We start from the raw sequence: 18,607 nt of genomic DNA, 5'->3' as shown, positions 1-18,607 counted from the left end.
GAGTCTTTTTGCTGTTCGCTTCGCCATGTTTTGATTCCGCGCTACTAGGGAGAGAAGTAGAAGGAAGGTTGTGCGCAGGCGCGCAGAATTGGTGTTGTTGTGTCGCAGTGCTTCACATTGCCACCTAGCCGCCTGGAGTGCATACTACATCGAATTTCACACACTTTTGCGTCACCATATGCACGCAGATTTCCCCCCATAACGCTCGTCTAAACGCAGAATAAAAAGTGATAACGCAACGCCACTTTTGCGTTTTCTCTTCAGATCGTTTCCGTGTAAACAAAGCCTAAGGCCCCATCCACACTACTGCGTCTTAGTTTAGAAACGGAGAATTAAACCGAATACGATCTCCGTCCACACCAGCGTTTTAGAACTGATCTCCGTCCACATTAAAACGACTGAAAACGCGGATCACGTCACCATTCACCTACACTGGGCATGCGCGTGCCGGTGTAAACAGGAAACGGATTGACTATTCCTCAGATTTCACTGAGGTTGATAAGTGCCGATCTGGACATTCAAAAGTTTTCGCACCATTCTTCAGGAACTACAACTTCATTGATAAAATTAGCCCACCATGCGCTGGTTCTTCCCGGCTTAACTCGACCGACGCTCCATGTACGGTCGATACCGCCGCTGCACACGGGAACTGTCACAGATCGCTGGAATAATAGCTTGCCTCCGGCACATGTAGGCAGTTATAGCATTGTGAAATGCAGAATTTACTTGCACTAACGTAACTGGTAGTCTAGGCTGTTGTTGTGCGTTATCTTCCATTGTATGACATCCAATCAGAGAGCCGAGCGTGAGCCTCTGCGTCATCGTTTCTAAAGTCCTCCGTTTTGACCCGTCTACACAAAAACGCCCTCCGGAGATTCAAAACGCGAAACAAGGTCGGCAGCGTTTCTGAGGCTATGTTTACACGGAAACGATCTGAAGAGAAAACGCAAAAGTGGCGTTGCGTTATCACTTTTTATTCTGCATTTAGACGAGCGTTATCGGGGGGAAATCCGCATGCATATGATGACGCAAAAGTGTGTGAAATTCGATAAAGTATGCACTCCAGGCGGCTAGGTGGCAATGTGAAGCACTGCGACACAACAACACCAATATCTGAGAATATTTTGTACAACTGCTGAAAAGACTCTTGTACGTTTATCAGAGCTGCTATGGCAATTTGAAGGTCCGACGTATGGAAATAATCCGACATATTGGGGTTATTTTCCTGTAATGCCGCATGCCTGTGACGTAAACACGTACGCGACGAGAGCCACAGTGAGCAGATTTGCGTTTTTACTGTTTAGATTGGAACGCGAGGGTGGATCATTTTTAAGATTTCCACTCTGGAGGGTGGTTTCACTTTTTTGCGTTTAACGCCGTCGCCGTGTAAACGAAAGGCACATCCGATAAAATATTTTTACGTTTTCACCCAGAATCGTTCTCGTGTAAACAGGGCCTGAACTTCTCCGTTTTAGGTCTTCGTTTTTGCCGTTTTAGTGTGGACGGGAGGTTCAAACATAGCAAAAGGTCTACGTTTCTAAACTAAAACGTAGTAGTGTGGATGGGCCCTAAGTAATGAGGTGATGTGCAATGTATATTACGAGTAAATGAAAGTGTTTTTTTTTTTTACTATGGATGCATGTAAACCTTTTGTCAAAAAGACCTACAAAACAAAATTAGCATAATTGAGGCATTTAAAAAAAATGAATAATCCCAAATGAGACCAAAACCTCAATAGAAGGTCTTTAAAACCTTCTGTGTAAAGGTTTGAGGGCATTTGCGCACGATTGCCATGTCTTACCCTGGTCCGAGAGGAAGTCCAGCATGGTCTGTAGCAGGAACGATAGATGTCTGACAGAGAGACCTGGATTCCCCATACGACGAGACGCATAAACCAGCTCATGAAGCAACCGTAACTGCACTGCCGCCCATCCACGATGGGTCCCTACAAACAGACAGAAGGAGAAAGCATTTAAACACACAAAACAACACTTTTGATGCATTTAGTTTACATGAGCCTTCGCGTTTCCACCTACTGATTTTTTTCCCAATAGTACACAATCTTAAAAAGGCCCTTTCCAACACTCTTGCAGCATTTTATTTACCTTTCCCCTCCTAAAGTTCAAGGTAGTTCTTACGACAAGATCAAAAAAAGTCTTCTTTACACCCTCTTTCACTGATGAAATATAATGTGACAGGAAGGTCAAACTCGGCTAAGTTTTGTTTGTACATACAGCATCTTTTTCTGCTCAAACTGTCAGAGAGGCATCATAAAATGTGCAATCCTAAATTACATGATAAAACAGCTGAGTTACGAAACTCATCCATCAGGCGACTAACACAGCCGTCACAGTAAAGAGAGAGAGAGAGGTGAAGCTGATCCGTTCTGCTGTGGAACGATTGTGAGGATTTATCACTCCACACAGTTCTGCTGCTCACATGACTGTCTGTTTCACAACTCACCTTTCACTCAATGCAAATCCACGCTAAGCTTTAGAGTAGCGAGAGTGTGTCTGCTAAAAGCAACATGAAACTGCAACATTTCTGATGCTTTTTCAAGAAACAGTAATCAATAGTCTCCAGGAAACTGTTTAGAACGGCACACTACAATACTACAAAAGTGTATCTGTATGTTTCAAAATGTGAAGTATAGACACTATATTCCACAACGCAATGTGCTCAAACAAAGCGGGAATCATAATCCTTAACTTCTCATTGTTCACTGAAAGTGTAAGACATATTTACATAAACATGCATTGACTTAAAACTGTAAATTTCTACATATTTCCAAGATGAGAACTGGGCCAAACTCAATTAATTAAACAAGCAATTTAATAAGATCTCCTGCCGAACATCCAAAATTACAGATGCATCCTTATTTGTATAACACCTATGTCCTAAATGGTATATGAGATTATAGTGTGTCCCAAATCAGAAACCTGGCACTACAGAAGAAGAGCAGTTTGTTTGTAGATAGATGGAATGTGTGGTCAAAGCTGCTGCAATGTGTGTTTTTCTCTCTCAAATGTGTGCATTTAAAAGTGAATAATGAATTTGGCAAATGCAATAGTATACACATAAACAGCAGATTCTGTGCATGCACATAAGTTTGGAGGGTTAAAAAAAAAACTAAAATATCTTATCCTATCTTACTTACTCTGAAGTGCCCTGTTCCTACACAGATTGTTAACTAATACATTTTATGCTGTCTTGAGATACTGTGTTACTCAAAATCAAAGAAGAAAATTATTTACAAAAAAAATTATAATAATTAAAGCCCTCCAAAGACCAGATTGTGTCCAAATCCTAGTTAGCGAAATATTATGTACATGCATAAGCTCTATTCCCCATGCCGTCTCCTCCTGGAGTCAACCGTAAATGGAGCTCATGCCTTTTTATTATGCACAACCTTATCTGCATATAATTTGCATATGCATTTTCTATCCAGACACCCATTAACAGATACAACAGCGTATTAGCACCATCAGAAACACATTAGGCGACGATAAAGACATTTTTGCAGAAAGGAAAAAAAAAACTCACTGACATCAGCCTATTACTGAAATATCTTTTGTAAAATAAAACATTCAACATGTATACAGATTACTGTTACCTTTACATCAAAGTACTACAGTTAATATAAATTATAAAATTAAACCAAAATTTATTATAAAATACATCTGATCCACGCATGAGGAAGCACGTTTATTTTAAACGTGGTATATTAAAAGAAAAGTGTACTATGGATTTTAATAATTTAATGCAGTTCATTATTTGGATCAGTAAAAAGTTTGCAATTTCCAATTTTGTGCATACCAAATATTTATTCAATAGGTCCCTGATCTTTAACCATTACACCCCATAAAATTAGACGATTTATAAAACAGCTGCTGCACATTTCGCTGCCAATTATCAAAAACAGCCACTTCACTCCCTCGTCAACTAGAAAGAAGACATCCCGCGGCAGTTCAGGGCTCGTAACAATCTCTAGGAAGCGCTTTACGGCACTCCAGGGTCTGCTGTAGTTCTGTGTGCGGTCTTTGTGTTTTCACTGGACTTTCCAAATCCTCGCGCACAACGGTTGAGCTAAACGCAATCAATCAAGATGTTGAGGATATTCTCTCTCTCTCTCTCTCTCTCTCTCTCTGTGCCTAAAGAGAGCTGAGCTGGAGAATCCCAGGCCAATTAAAAACCCATTTTTTCTTCTCTCTCTCTGCACTCCATGGTGTCTCTATTGACCCTTCTCTCTTTCACTTAAAGCTTCAGTAAGCCAGGATCAACCCCAGCTTCAGCCTAAACATGTGATGGGGTCTCCATGCCCTCCTGCTCTCAATGACATCACAGATTCAACACAAAAACCACACATCATCAGCTGCTTTAAATATATTTGAATGAGGGACCGGCTGGGTCTGCATCCAGGCGGCATGCGTAAATATTGCTTAAAGTCAGCGTGAAATCAAAACTGACTCTCAAATCTTCTATCAAAGTGTAATAGCATTCTCCTGTCTCTCAAAAGAATGTTTCTGCTGACAGCACCAACACTTTGAGGGAAGTGAAAAATAATAAAACTAACTTACCAACCAACCAAAACCACTGCTATGCACTTGCTGAGGTGTCCTAGATGGTTTTTAGAGCATTGCTGTGTGGTTCCAAGAGGTTTATGGGTGGTTACTTACTAAAGAGCTCTTTGCCAATTCTCTGATATTCTGGTCTCTAGACATGACGAGTCCCACCTTTTTTTCATCTTTTCATGGAATGAAAGTTAAATGCCTTTTCGAATTCCATTCTGTGTCATTATAAAGAATAACAATGATTTTCTCTCTCCAATTTGAAGGATTCTGAATGATATAGACAGACCCTCAGGCAGTGTGAGTCTAAATCTAAACATCTTTATTATTCCATGCGTGTGTGCGTGTGTGTGCGCGCGAGTCGGCAGGAGGTTGAGAGGATTTCATATTAAAGAGAATATAGTTAAGGACCCTACAGTAATGCACCATAGAGTCTGACATCACAGCTCAGGGTCAGATCTCCTCTCGGCGCTGTTTTCCAAACACAAAAGAGTAGACGGAATATATATCACCCCTGAGAGGAGCCCTTCAAAACACACAACGCTTTTCTGCAAGCATACAAAGAGGGACAAGGTTACTTCAATGCTGCCTGGTCAGATTACAAATCAACCAAAGCCCGTTTATGAGTCAGAGGTATTTCGAGAAAAATGAGCAATTCAAACTGTTCATATTCTGCTCATGTATTGAGAAAGACGTCAGTAAACAAGAGGTCAAATGGGTCGAGAGGACAGCTATGAAATAAAACACAGTAATAGCATGCATTTATTAAACAAATGACAGCATTACATTAATTAAAAGAGCAGACATGAGGAGGAGAGGGGGGTGATGATGTCATTATCATGGTTTAAAACCTTGAGACACTGGCACGTACAACACTTGCATCATAATGCATGCAAGACCACATTTCTATTCCAGACTTGCATGCACATTACTTCTTTGTTTATTGTGAAAAGGAGTCTGTCTTAAACAGGCCTGAGGACATGGAGGTGCACAATGCCTTTCAAACAGGTCAAATAGACACTGAAACTTCTGGTCGACTGAAGTGCTTTTTTGAATGCCTGATGGTGATATATCAAGAGAGCAGGGTGACATATGCTAGAATGACAGACACTTGTTTTCATGTGATTTTGATTCAGTTCTGTCACGATTTTGACAAAGAAAACAGTCTTAAGGTACTTGCACACTAAGTCCGAAATTCTCATCCGAAATTTTCGAAGGTAAAAAAATAAATACGACCTCAAGTTGTGTCAATCACATTTACACACTGCCTCTGGAACTAAAAAAAATTTGGATCGGGGTTCGATTGTCTACGTTTTTCGCATCCGTAGCAAGCATTTTGAGAGGTGTGTCAGCCACCAAATGACGAATACGAAAAAATGCATACGAAAATTTCAGACACAGTGTGCAAGAACCTTTAGTCTCATTCACAAACTGATGAATTGTAAATAAATATAGGACCAAATAAATATAATATTCCAAATACGGAATAAAAAGAAAGATTCTGACTGTTCTTTTGCACTGCAATGTAAAAAATGTATGTAAGATCTGTTAGCTTGCATAAAGACAGTCTCTGTTAATGATTGAATTAATAATATTGTTATGCCTTCCTTTTCAACCTTGTGGTGTAAAGATATATATATTATCTGAGTATGAATGGGATTGTCATGTCAAAAAAAATTTAAAACAACTCTAGGGAACTTGTGATAATAAGAAAACCACACACAAAAACAGACAGAAAAAAATTAAAGGGTGTTGTTGTTGTTGTCGTCATTGTTAACTAAAGCTAAAAATTTTTTTTTTTTCAGACACTTCAGACACCATCATTCAAATCCACCATCAAATCACTATTTTTGATGAACTCAATAATTCGCCACCATTTACTAATAAAAGGAAACACCTCCAACCTGTCTTCAGAAACCACACAGAACACACTAAAATAAAACACGTGTAATATGTTTTAACAGCCTTAGAAACAATAATTCTGACAGCATAACTTAGACAGCCCTATAAAGAACCATCTCGCGTTACCTTTGCTGAAGTCTTTGGGGTCCAGAGAGAGGCTGTATCCCGGCAGGGTCTCCAGCAGGAGTTTGTAACAGGCCTTCCAGCCCGGCTCAGGGATAGTGGGAGCCACACACTGCATGGCGGCAACGCGTTTGAAGAACGCAGATTTACGGTGGAAGCCGATGAGCTCGTAGAGCTCTGACAGGACGCTGTAACGCTGGATCTTCTCCTCTTCTGACAGCTGAACACAGATAGGATTATAGCAACTTGACTGACTAGCGGTTGTACTGAATATTGTTGTACATCCGCTCACCTGGCCAAGGTTGATGTAAACAGCGTTCTGCAGGAACTCGGACGCCTCCATGGCTCGCTTCTGAATGGCCAACACTCTGACGGCCTTAATACAGGCCTCCAGCTCTATCACTCCAGCACTCTTATACTGAAACACAGACAACAAGGTTTTACTTTTTATGACTTATGAGCTGTCAACTTTAAAGCGTTAATTTAGTGCCTCAATTATTTATTTAAAAAATAATAATTATAAAAAATAAATTAATGCAATTAATCATGGCCCAGCCCTCAAATATATTCCATTAGAGCAATTTAAGCAATTTATTTTAATAAATAATTAATTTTGTATTTATTCAATAAATGTACTAATTTAAAATATATATATTATTAAATTATTAATTTTACTAAATATTATTAAATATATAATTTATTTATATAATTAAATAATTAATTTGTTTATAGTAATAGTATTCAAATTATATTTTTAATACAATAATAAATAAATAGTGAATTCTTTTTTTTTTTGTGGACTTTTAATATAAATGGCCAGATCATTCTGATATTTTAAATCACATTTCCATTACAATTTCAGATTGTAAAAATCACACTGAGAGCATAAAGGCAATAGCTTGCAATATTGCGGTTCACTGATTAAAATATAAATGCAAAAAAATTTGAGGGTCAAAAAAAAGGTAATCTCCCGTGTGCCTCTGTTCAGCAAATTTTTTTTTTTTAATAACTGAATTATTAAATCAGTTAATACAATAAGAAAAATGGTTTTGATTGCACAACAGATTTGCACAAATGGCCATATCATGCTGACATTTCAATCACACTGAAATATAATTTCAGACTGTAAAAACTACACTCTAAGGCCTGATAATAAATTCCAATACTGAAACTCACAGACTAAAATATAAAGAAAAGACCTGAAGGGTCAGAGAAAGGTTATGCTGCGGTCCCTCTTCAGGATGTGTCATCATATTTGAAAATCAAAGCTCAGCAGTGGTCAGCGGCACAAAGTGCTGTGTTGAAGTCTGAATTTGCGAAGCTGCAGTGCCCCCTGCTGGCTCCTGGCAGAACAGCTGATGTGACAGATACGAGACCAGCAGAGACTGCACCAGCGGCTCAATTCACAACACTGGGGTCAAATACTTGACTTTACATGAGCCAGGAACACTGAGTTTAAAATGCACCATACAAAGATATTTTAATTCCAGAATCTAGACCATCTCTAGGGGCTATTTGCTGTGAGACGCACATCAGCAGAGCCATTTTGGGTAAAACACCTGCATAAAACATTTGCCATCTCAGAGCAGGAGCTGATGAATAATGAAACGCAACTTTGAGTGTTTAATAAAACAATGTCCCACAAAGAAGCTGCGTGTTAAAGTGGTTTTACCACAGCGTTGTTAGGCACGGCATGGAGAAATGTGTGCTTAAAACTCCCTTAACTGGGGTAAAATCACTACAACACAAGGCTTTGAAAGACATGTTACTTATTATGGCCATGTTTAATGAAAAGTTCAAGTTTCATTATTTAACGATTTTTCAAAAGCAATTTTAAAACGGCTTAAATCGGGCATGGTTATGGTAACATTTTCATAACAAGGTCCCATTAGTTAACGTTAACATAAACTAACAATTAACAGTACATTTGTGGCAGTATTTATTTATCTTTGTTAACGTTAGTAAATAAAAAAAATACGACTGTTCATTGTTAGCTCAGGCCCACTAAATAAAACTAATTAATTAAATAACTAATCAATATTTTGATTTTAACAATGAATCAGTAAATGTTGCAATATTGTTAGTTTATTTTAACTATAATTAATTCATGTTAACAAATGAAACCCAGTAATAAAACAAAAAGCCAAAACTACGTTTATAAAGCTGTTTCTTCAAAGATAAATTAAAGACATTTATAATATTATAAAAAATATCCTGAAATATCCTCAAAGAATCCTGAAAAAAATACATCCACATGATTTCCAAAAAAAATATAAAGCAGAACAAAACTGCTTCTTGAGTATCAAATAATCATATTAGAATGATTTCTGAAGGATCATGTGACACATGACTGAATGCTGGAGTAATGATGCTGAAAATTCAGCTTTGATCACTGGAATAAATGACATTTTACAATATATTCACATAAAAATCAGTTCATTTAAGTGGAAATAATATTTCACAATAATGTGTGTTTTTATAGTAGTTTTGATTTTAAAAAATGCAGGCTTCTAGAAAACAAAAGCACTCCTCCACAGCAGAGAACATCCTCTCGGACGGAGCAGAACAGGAAGTTACCTTGCCGTAGTAAGAGATGGCCTCCTTGTATTTGTCAATGATGTCCTCCTGACTCAGGCAGTTCTTGGCTCGGCCGATCTCAGTGCTCGTGTCTGCACTGATGCCATTGGTCGTCAGAGCACCTGGACAGGAAGACAAGAGAGAGAACCAACGTTAATGCACCATGATCAATGAAAAGAAAGTCCATTCTGTCCTTTGCATGCTAATGCAATGCTTGCATTCATGCTACCTTATTTTCAAATGTCATGAAGCCTGAGAAATGTAATAATCCTAAAGATTATATTTTGCATTCAACAGCTCTGAGATATGAGATGCTGAAAATGAGCCCATTTTTCTGATGCAAGACCTGGAACTCGACAAGCAATTTCTTGAATTGAATATTAAAGTCGTCAAGAAACATGTTTAGAGGAATGAGAAAAATAATTACACACTCAGGACGTTTATTAAAAAAAGAGAAAGAGAACAAATTCACCTTAGGTTTACTTAATCCATATCCCTGGTCTTATCAGGAACGATTCATCAGTGCATAATCTTTCATTACAGTTTAATAACCTTTGAAAACCTTTGGAATTTTTCATTTATTTTTTCCAAACTCTTTAAACTAATGAGAAATCCATTTAGAATATTTAATCTTTTGATTTAGAAATGCAAATTAAATCTCTTAAGTGTAATAAGTCTGTTTGTGATCATATAACTCAAATGGCAAAAAAAACACTGACCTCTAGTGTCAGCAAAGAGCAGATGTCAAAGTTTATTAGAATAAACAAGTTAAGCCTGTGTGTGTACGATCTATCAACTAAAATAATCAAGAGGTTAACCCCATTCGTTACTAATAAGTTAGTTATTCTTAATAGCAAAGCATTATCATAAAAAGCACAAAACAATTTGGTCAGTAAGTGTCTGCAATGCAGATTTTGTAATGGTGGATCAGTCATTGGCCTGATATAACTACTGCAAAAATCAGGCACAAAAAAACACAAACATCACATCTAATGATTGCAATAAAAGAGCTATAAATCCTTTCAGCTGGATTTAAAAGTAAGGATTCACATCCATGCACTGAAATCACTGCAGATATTTTCATTGCCATCAGCTCAGAAACACAAAAGGCCACAAAACACCTGCACACATGCACAAGCACAAGGAACTAAAACTACATCACAAGAGCACAAACGGACAGGAATAAAATCCTTATCTAGAGCTACACGTGTGCTTTACTGTACCTGGATCAATGAGAACTTCTTGAGCGCCTGAAGACACAGACAAAGAGAAAGAGAGAGAGAGAGCGAGAGAGAGAGAGAGAGAGAGAGAGAGAGAGAGAGAGAGAGAGAGAGAGAGAGAGAGAGAGAGAGCCTGGTTCACTCTTGGCACAAGCTGCAGTTCATGGTAAGCAGTGTTAGTACAGCACATATCAGGGCACTAAATGGTCTGTTATGTGAAAACGCCATCAGTTCAACAGCGGTGACAAGCAGACATGCAGAACTGAGTGCTGGACTCATTATATATACAGTATAATGGCTGTTAACAAACAGTAAGGAAGCATGCAAGCTTAAAAATGATTCATTCTCAATATGTTATCAAAGCCTTAAAAAAAAGTCTTTGGACACTTAAGCCACACTTAAAATAAAACCAAAAGGCCTCTGTACAAATCAAGAGCTTTTCTCTTTATTTTGAACAGCATCTATTTGTATCATTTATCACAAATGTGAAATGTCATTTTGATCAAATGTTTTACTTGGAAAGTGTATATTTCTTTAAAATAAATGTCATTTGGTTTGACAAACTGTACGTTCACTTTAACTGTGGCTTAAGCATGCAAATACTTTATAAAGCCCTTTTAGACATAAATCTGTAGAGCAAACCTCACCACAGTGGATTAATTAGCAAATGAAACGAGTGAATGAATGATACACCTGTTAATGAGTTAAAATATGATGTTATAGTGTTTCCAGGCTTATGTACTCTACATGTTAATACATGCAAATGAATGTGGAAAGAAAGAAATTCAGAAGGAAGGAAATTCAATGAAAAAGAAAATAAAAAAGGAAAGAAAAGGAAATTAAATTAAAAAGAAAGGAAAAAAGTACAAAAAAAGAAAGAACAGACGAGTAAGGAAAGGAAATGAAAGGAAAAAAGAAAAAAAAAGTAAAGTAAAGAAAAGAAAAGAGACCAGGACAGCACATTTGTCTCTCCTGCTGTTCTAGATCTGCATAACTGACTCAGGTTTCCCTCACGGATGAGAATGAGAATTAATAATGACTGTTGCTGGTTTAGACTAAACACTTCTGCTGCTTTCTGTGAAGAAAAGGTGACGATTCACTCCAGATGATGTTTTATTAAAGAAACAAACATCAAACCAAGAGCAGAAAATAATCACAAGAGACATCCAATCTCATTCACTTATAATCTTATTCACACACATTCATTCCTGATGTAAATAAAAACATATTGAGTTTCCATAGAAGACCCTTGCTTTTCTTCCTTAAATACATGAGTGTGCGAAGAAGAAAAAGTTTTGCAAATCACACATAATTGCATCATTATGAATGAATCAAAGCAAAGATATGCAAAAGGTCTACAATAATTTATCCTCCAGAATTAAAAATGAACTCCAGAATCTCTCAAGCAACCAAAATGAAAATATGAAGCACAAAATCATGGATCATCTTGATATTTGTAGTTTAGCCAGATAAAAAGGGACACTATAGATGTGTCTGACCGCACTGACCAGGTCTGTGTCTCTTCCCAGCGTCGGCAGCGGAGGAGACGCCAGGCTTACGGGCTCCGCTCTTCCCCGCAGTGCCTCCTGGGTAATGGAAGATGACAGACGCAGAACAAAGTCCCTCCAGAGCAGCTGAGGAACAAAACAGAAAACATTTCACTGTTCTAATTTATCTCCGGAGAGTTAGTCTGTCGTGCAGGTCTTTGGGAAAAGCAAGATCCATTCAGACAAAGACTGAGAGAGTCACAGATGCTATTGGAGAAACTGATGAAAGTGACTGGGTTTACTTTATTATCTGGTCATCATGAGTTTAGAGATTGGATATAACTTTGCTCAGGCATGTAAGTGATTCTATCACACCAGATTCATGCAGAAATGTTGAAGTGTTTTGGTTGTACATGAGGTGATACTATAATGTGATAGTTACATAATGCATGTTAAGTTCCTGTAATACTAGTCTTCAAGGGCCAAGATGTTGTAATACTGGTTTCTCGATGCAAGTCTTACATTTGAGGAAATGGCCACCTTTAGATATTTGGAACAGGGTTATTATGGTTAACTAAAACGATTTGAAAAACATATATATATATATATATATATATATAGTATTACAGGAACTTTTTAGGTTATTTTTGCATTTGTAATGCAATAAAAAACATATCTATATATATTTTGCATTTGTAATGCTATAAAAATAATATATATATATATATATATATATATATATATATATATATATATATATATGCATATATATATATATATACACACACACACATATATATATTATATATATATATATATATTATTTTTAATTCAAACTAAAACAACTTTTAATAAGAACTATATAGACCTATTTAAACAAAACAAATCCTAAAAATTTAACTAAAATAAAAACAGAACATATAAAAAAAACAAAATACTAATACTTATCTAAATTAGTATCTCAATGATAGTAAAATACTGATTTAGGGTGAAACCAAGTCTAAGGGTGTGTTTACACTTGTAGTTCAGTTCTTTTGGTCCTGACCGAAAAATTAAATATTACATTTAGTCCTTGTTCGCTTAGCGTTCACACTGTCATTTTTAACATTGAACCTAAATACACAAAACAAAAAAAGCTAAAATATACACCTTTTATGACGTATATTTTGTGGCATAGGCCTATTTTGACACTATCAAAAATAGTGCTGTGTGTTAGGCTAAACGGTCTTATTGTATGTGCGTACATATGAAATATTTTTACCAGCTAAGAACTCACGAAAAGCTTAGAAAACGTGTAAAGGAGTCAAAACAGCACCAGACACTCCTCAGTTACAGTTACACACACAAATGAAGATCTGCTGCAAGGAGACGGTGGTTCCGATGCCTGTACCGAACTGTGATGGGAACCGTAGCTCCTGTGACGAGAAGAACCAGGTATGCTGTCCTTTTTACAGTTATGACATCACGTCATGCTTTTGGTTCATTGTCTTTGGTCTATGTTGCGTTCATATTTCAGATCATATATCACCCTGAAAAAGGTGGGTTAGGGATCGCTTGTTTCGGATGGTGGCGTTCACACTTATTCTAACAGAGCAATCGCACCTGGAAACAAACCTGGCAAGTGTGAACACACCCTATCAATCATTCATCTTACCTCCCAGCCACAGGAAGTCATTGACCGAGCGCAGCAGCTCCACGGCCATGTGATAATGCACCAGGGCGTCCTGCAGCATCCCGGCCTGCAGACACAGATCCCCCACGTGCTTCCTCATGCGGCCCTGACAGCGCTTCTTATAGTGCCTGAGGGAGAGCAGTCAGATAACACTCAGCCTTTACACACACAGCTCAATTCTTCATCTACGCTCGCAGCCACGTGCAGGTGACGGCAGCCATGTTTAATTCAAGATCTTTTATCAGCGGCGGATCCATGTCGTCTCTTTTGGCTCGGCTTATATGGAGCACAAATATGATGATGTGGTTTTGCATTAAGCTTTGTCTTCTGTCTTAGCTCAGTATTTACAGACAGAGAGGGAAGCTGGAGGTGAAGAGATGGATGCGGAGGGGAAGGGGTGCAAAGGCAAAACACTGGGGATTTCAGCAACTTGACAGTCTATCCCATGGGAATGAAGGAACTAAAAAAAACAAAGGATTTATGTTTATAAAAGGTAAAACTGTGGTGGAAGGACCCCTATAGATTGGGTGCAAAAGGGTCAAGTGTTATTCAAGAGAGAGTTAGACTGAAGAGAAAAAAATATTTTTCATAAATATTTACTTTTACATATAGGGATGAAGTATCAGTGACCATATATAATAACATTAAATGATCAGCAACAGTCTTATTAAGCCAATGTTGGAATATTTGTATTTATTTATATTTTTTTCAAATTCAAGCAGCAAATTACAAAACTGTTAACTAAATCTTTAAATATTTCAATGCCAGGTTGGAACTCTAGTGTGAATGCAAGATTATTATTTTAATTAATGATCAATTAGCCTAAACTTCACACAGCAAAACAGTTATAGACATTGCAAGGCTATAAATTATATCTAGGAGTATAAAACGAGTTGCAATGCTTATTTACAATGCATTATATTATATTATATTATATTATATTATATTATATTATATTATATTATATTATATTATATTATATTATATTATGTTATGTTATATTATATTATATTAGCCAAAATGTCTATCAATGAATCCCTAATAAGGATAAATAACATATGAAGTGTTAATTTAATATGAATTAGTATAAATATAAATACATTTAAAAATAGAATTAATATTATTGCTTTACATTAATGAATATAATATTTATAAACACATAATGTATATTACATTATATTATATTATATTATCCAGATTGTCTATATTTATGAATCCCTAATATTGATTAAATCATACATAAAGTATTTATTAAATATTTTGTATTATATGTATTATAAATACAAATATATTCAAAAATAATATTAATAATAATATTACTATTATTTATTTAATTAAAATCATCTTTATGAACAATCTATATTTATAATCTATATTTAACTGCAGATCAAGAACCTCCATCCTACAACAGAGCAAACACAACTAAACTCGGATTATATTTAGAAATGGATGCCATATTCAAATTCATGCTGCGACCGTAGATGAGATGAGCACAAAGCTTTGCGTGCAATCACTCATGAATTACTGAATGACATCCATGAACTCCTGCAGTTGAAGCAGACCGAGAGAGAGAGACGCTACACTTGATCAAACACTTGACCCTGTCAGGCACCAGGACCCCGACAATCTTGCCCATATTTCACCTTTAAACAATCGACATGATGACACAAATATTAGGCTACACGCTGCTTAAAGCTCTTCCGTTCCTGCACATTTCCATCACAAAAATGAGTTTGACCTTTCTACTCTAAACTGAGACACAAGAGAATCGAGGTCCAAGCAGTGTGTCACTGAAGGGGAGAGGAAGAGGCTGATCAGGTAAGATGAACTAAAGCAGGAGACAGAACTACCGGCTCACCTTTTCACACCCCATAATAAACTCACAGGACAGTATGAAAGAAAAGAAGAAAGACAAATAAAACAAGGCAAAACAAGAGAAGGGAAGAAAAAAACAACCATGAAAAAAATGGCAAAACTCATGAAACAGGACAGAAGATCATGCACGGTTGACCTACAGGCAAAACCATCATATTGGGGGACTTTTGGGAATCCAGTATTTACCGCTGTGAAATTCAGTCTAAATTTAGGATGAATTACACACCAAAGTTTAATAATTTTTTTGTTAAATCTCTTCATTCCAAAAAACTTCAAGTATAAACAACATTAATGCTGATTAGGGATCCTTCAATAAATCATATATTTTTATTGTTTTGGATAGTAACTGATAAACAGCCAATGATAAAATGTTTTACTATTTTGTCTAAATCAGAGTTTCCCAAACAGGAATTTGTGAGGGAACAGCAGGGGGTTCCTGTGTTGATAAAAAAGCTAATAATTAATTATATTATAAAAAACGTCAAATAAATCAATTCAAAATAAAGCACTTAAAACAATGTATAAATATAAATAAATAAATATATAAATGTGTGTGAGAGTGTGTGTATATACACACACACACACACACACACACATTATATTTACATGTATTATAAATATATAAAACCATTAAGAGAGACAGAGAACTGTGAATATGCATATGTGTGTTTATAAAATTATTAAAATATTAACTTAAAATACTTCAGGAATATATTTTAGGCCAAATGGGTTGAGCTGACAAAAAGGTTTGGGAAACCATAGTCAAAATAATAATGATAAATAAAACACTAAAAACAATCAATATAAATGCTACAAATAAATTTAGGCATTACAACATTATAATGTACAGTACTAGAAATGTATATATATATATTGATTAAGATATTTGCAAAAGTTACATTTATAGTGATATTAAATTATCAGTGTCTTTCAAGATTAACTTTAAGTGAGCATTAGATGATGGTAAAGGTAAAAAAAAAACATCTTTAATATCAGCTGATAACTGATATGGTTCTTTTATATTGTCAATCCCTAATAGTGATGCTAGCATTAGAGAATGAATAAATTAATTGAAGTAATAAATAAAGTAATTGATGATTCATCAGCCACCCTTTTCTAGTTTCAGCATCGACTATTGAAAAAGCAATATGGGTCGAGTATTGTGCTGGTCCACCAATAAAAAAAAGTTTAATTTCTCAGTAATTTATCATTTGAACTGAATTTCTCAGCAGTTTCTCAATCGAATGAACATTTCCAGAACCCAAACTCACCTGCTGTCTGTGTCCAACCCCACAAAGTCCTTCTTCTCGAACGGCACACACAGCAGTGTTAGCTTATCGCCGGATTTATCGGTTGCCCTGTCCAGCCTTTTCGACTCCAGGACGATAAATATGGACTCAATGAAATCCTCCACCCTCTTCTCCACATCAGGACAGTCGTCATAGCTGGGGTAGAAGGCCACATCTGTGCGCTGCTGTTCCGCCAGCTCCCCCTGCAGCCCGAACACCAGCAGCCGCGAGTCGTACAGCGTGGAGCCGAACACCTCCTTCTGCCCGTGGAAACGGTCTGACGTCTGGGGCCACTCTTTGGCCGTGGTGCAGCTGGTGACCGAGATGAGACCCACCACTTTGCGGTGAGTCTGGAAGTCGCCCCAGTCGTTGTTCTCAGGGGGGTAATGGTGCCGGTATCGGATGAACAGGACGCGCTGGGAGTCTCGTATGCTGACCTGACTCACGCTGACGACGCGTTTGTAGATGCGGAAGAACTGGTCCTCTGGGACGATCCCCACGGGCTGGACCACCACCAGGACCGTCTGATGGTCCTCAGCACACTGCATGTAGTCTGGGACACTCATGTCTGCATACAGGGAATCTAGAGAAGGAAAACAAAACACAAAACCATGTACTCCTTTACTATGGCAAGTTTAGAAGAGTTCTAAAATATCTAATCCACAGCAGGTCTATATAAATATATATATACACACTCCCATTCAAAAGTTTGGGATCTGTAAGATTTTTTATGTTTTCAAAATCTCTTCTGCTCACCAATGATGCATTTATTAAATAAATAATAGAAAAAACTAAATAGAACAATTTAAAAAATACCTGTTTTCTATTTGAATACATTTTTTTTTAATTATAATAATTTAGTCCTGTGATGCAAAGCTGAATTCTCAGCATCATTACTCCAGTATCACACAATCCTTCAGAAATCATTCTAATATGATGATTTAATGCTCAAGAAAAATTTATTATTATTATCAATGTTGAAAACAGTTATGTACAAAAAATTCTGGATTCTTTGATTAATAGAAAGTTCAAAAGAACAGCATTTATCGGAAATAGGAAGCTTTTGTAACGTTATACACTGCTGTTCAAAAGTTTAGGGTCAGTTTCTAATTTAACAGAAAACTCTCCAATAAAAACTACATCAGCAAAAGTAACCAAAGCCGGGAGATGAGCATAACAGCTTAGTGAAATGATTGACAGATCACAAACTCTAATTATTCAACAATTTTCCTCACTTGAAATGAACGGAAACGAATTAGCCTATCTCCAGGTTCACGTTTGATAGAAATTACTGTGTAATCTTTATTTAAAAGCACTTGACACAACTAAGTACCTACTGAAGTAAGTTTAGTGATCTTGTAAACAGCAAAGATAAATGAAAAATTGTCAAAATATGTAAGATTTAACATATTCATGATCATAAATTGAATAAAACATGAATGCATTATAACATGCAACATTATAAACAAACCAGCAGGACAGACAGCAAAATGTTTCCGTCTCGAATTAAACCTTATTGAGTTCCTTATTGAATTCAGTTTGTTTCATGAAACAATCATCGGATTTTAGTCATTCAAAATGATATATTTTTGCAACATGTTTGTTTATTTTGGTCTGTTTTCAAAGGCGTGTTTGAATGAAACATCTTCAAATTCACCAGCAGATATCAATGTGACAACAGCGCAATGAAGTAGGCTATAAACCCCACAACATAAAGTGTAACATTTGTTCCAAAAAAGATGCTGACATAATAATCATATGCGATTAAAATACGTTTGAAACGCTTGTTTTTACTCACAAACGCTCTTCCTGTCAACACTGCTGCTGCTGCTTCTTCTTCTGCTACTGTCTTGTCTGTGAGAGGCGTGTGACTCATACTCCTGTCTGTAAGCGC

General features: G+C 36.5%; 1 protein-coding gene across 2 annotated transcripts in view; it reads right to left on the bottom strand.

Moving 5' to 3' along the window:
- trappc9 (trafficking protein particle complex subunit 9) overlaps positions 1-18,596 on the bottom strand; it is a 223,808-nt gene extending 205,212 nt beyond the window's left edge. The window contains exons 1-9 of one of the 2 annotated variants that reach the window (XM_077194949.1): positions 18,512-18,596; positions 16,696-17,296; positions 13,532-13,677; positions 11,899-12,024; positions 10,394-10,420; positions 9,171-9,292; positions 6,886-7,011; positions 6,597-6,813; positions 1,802-1,945 (exon numbers count right to left, since the gene is read on the bottom strand). In XM_077194949.1, the coding sequence (XP_077051064.1) occupies positions 1,802-1,945; positions 6,597-6,813; positions 6,886-7,011; positions 9,171-9,292; positions 10,394-10,420; positions 11,899-12,024; positions 13,532-13,677; positions 16,696-17,279 (1,492 nt within the window). In that variant the 5' untranslated portion in view covers positions 17,280-17,296; positions 18,512-18,596. The remainder of the gene's footprint in view (positions 1-1,801; positions 1,946-6,596; positions 6,814-6,885; positions 7,012-9,170; positions 9,293-10,393; positions 10,421-11,898; positions 12,025-13,531; positions 13,678-16,695; positions 17,297-18,511) is intronic. The other variant, XM_077194950.1, reaches the window with a different exon arrangement.
- Between the last annotated feature and the right edge of the window lie 11 nt (positions 18,597-18,607).

The sequence above is a fragment of the Siphateles boraxobius genome, unplaced genomic scaffold (genome assembly GCF_051911475.1).
Source record: "Siphateles boraxobius isolate OS27281-9 unplaced genomic scaffold, OSU_SipBor_1 33, whole genome shotgun sequence".
NCBI classification, from domain to species: domain Eukaryota; kingdom Metazoa; phylum Chordata; class Actinopteri; order Cypriniformes; family Leuciscidae; genus Siphateles; species Siphateles boraxobius.
This window is presented reverse-complemented; position numbering and strand designations above follow the sequence as displayed.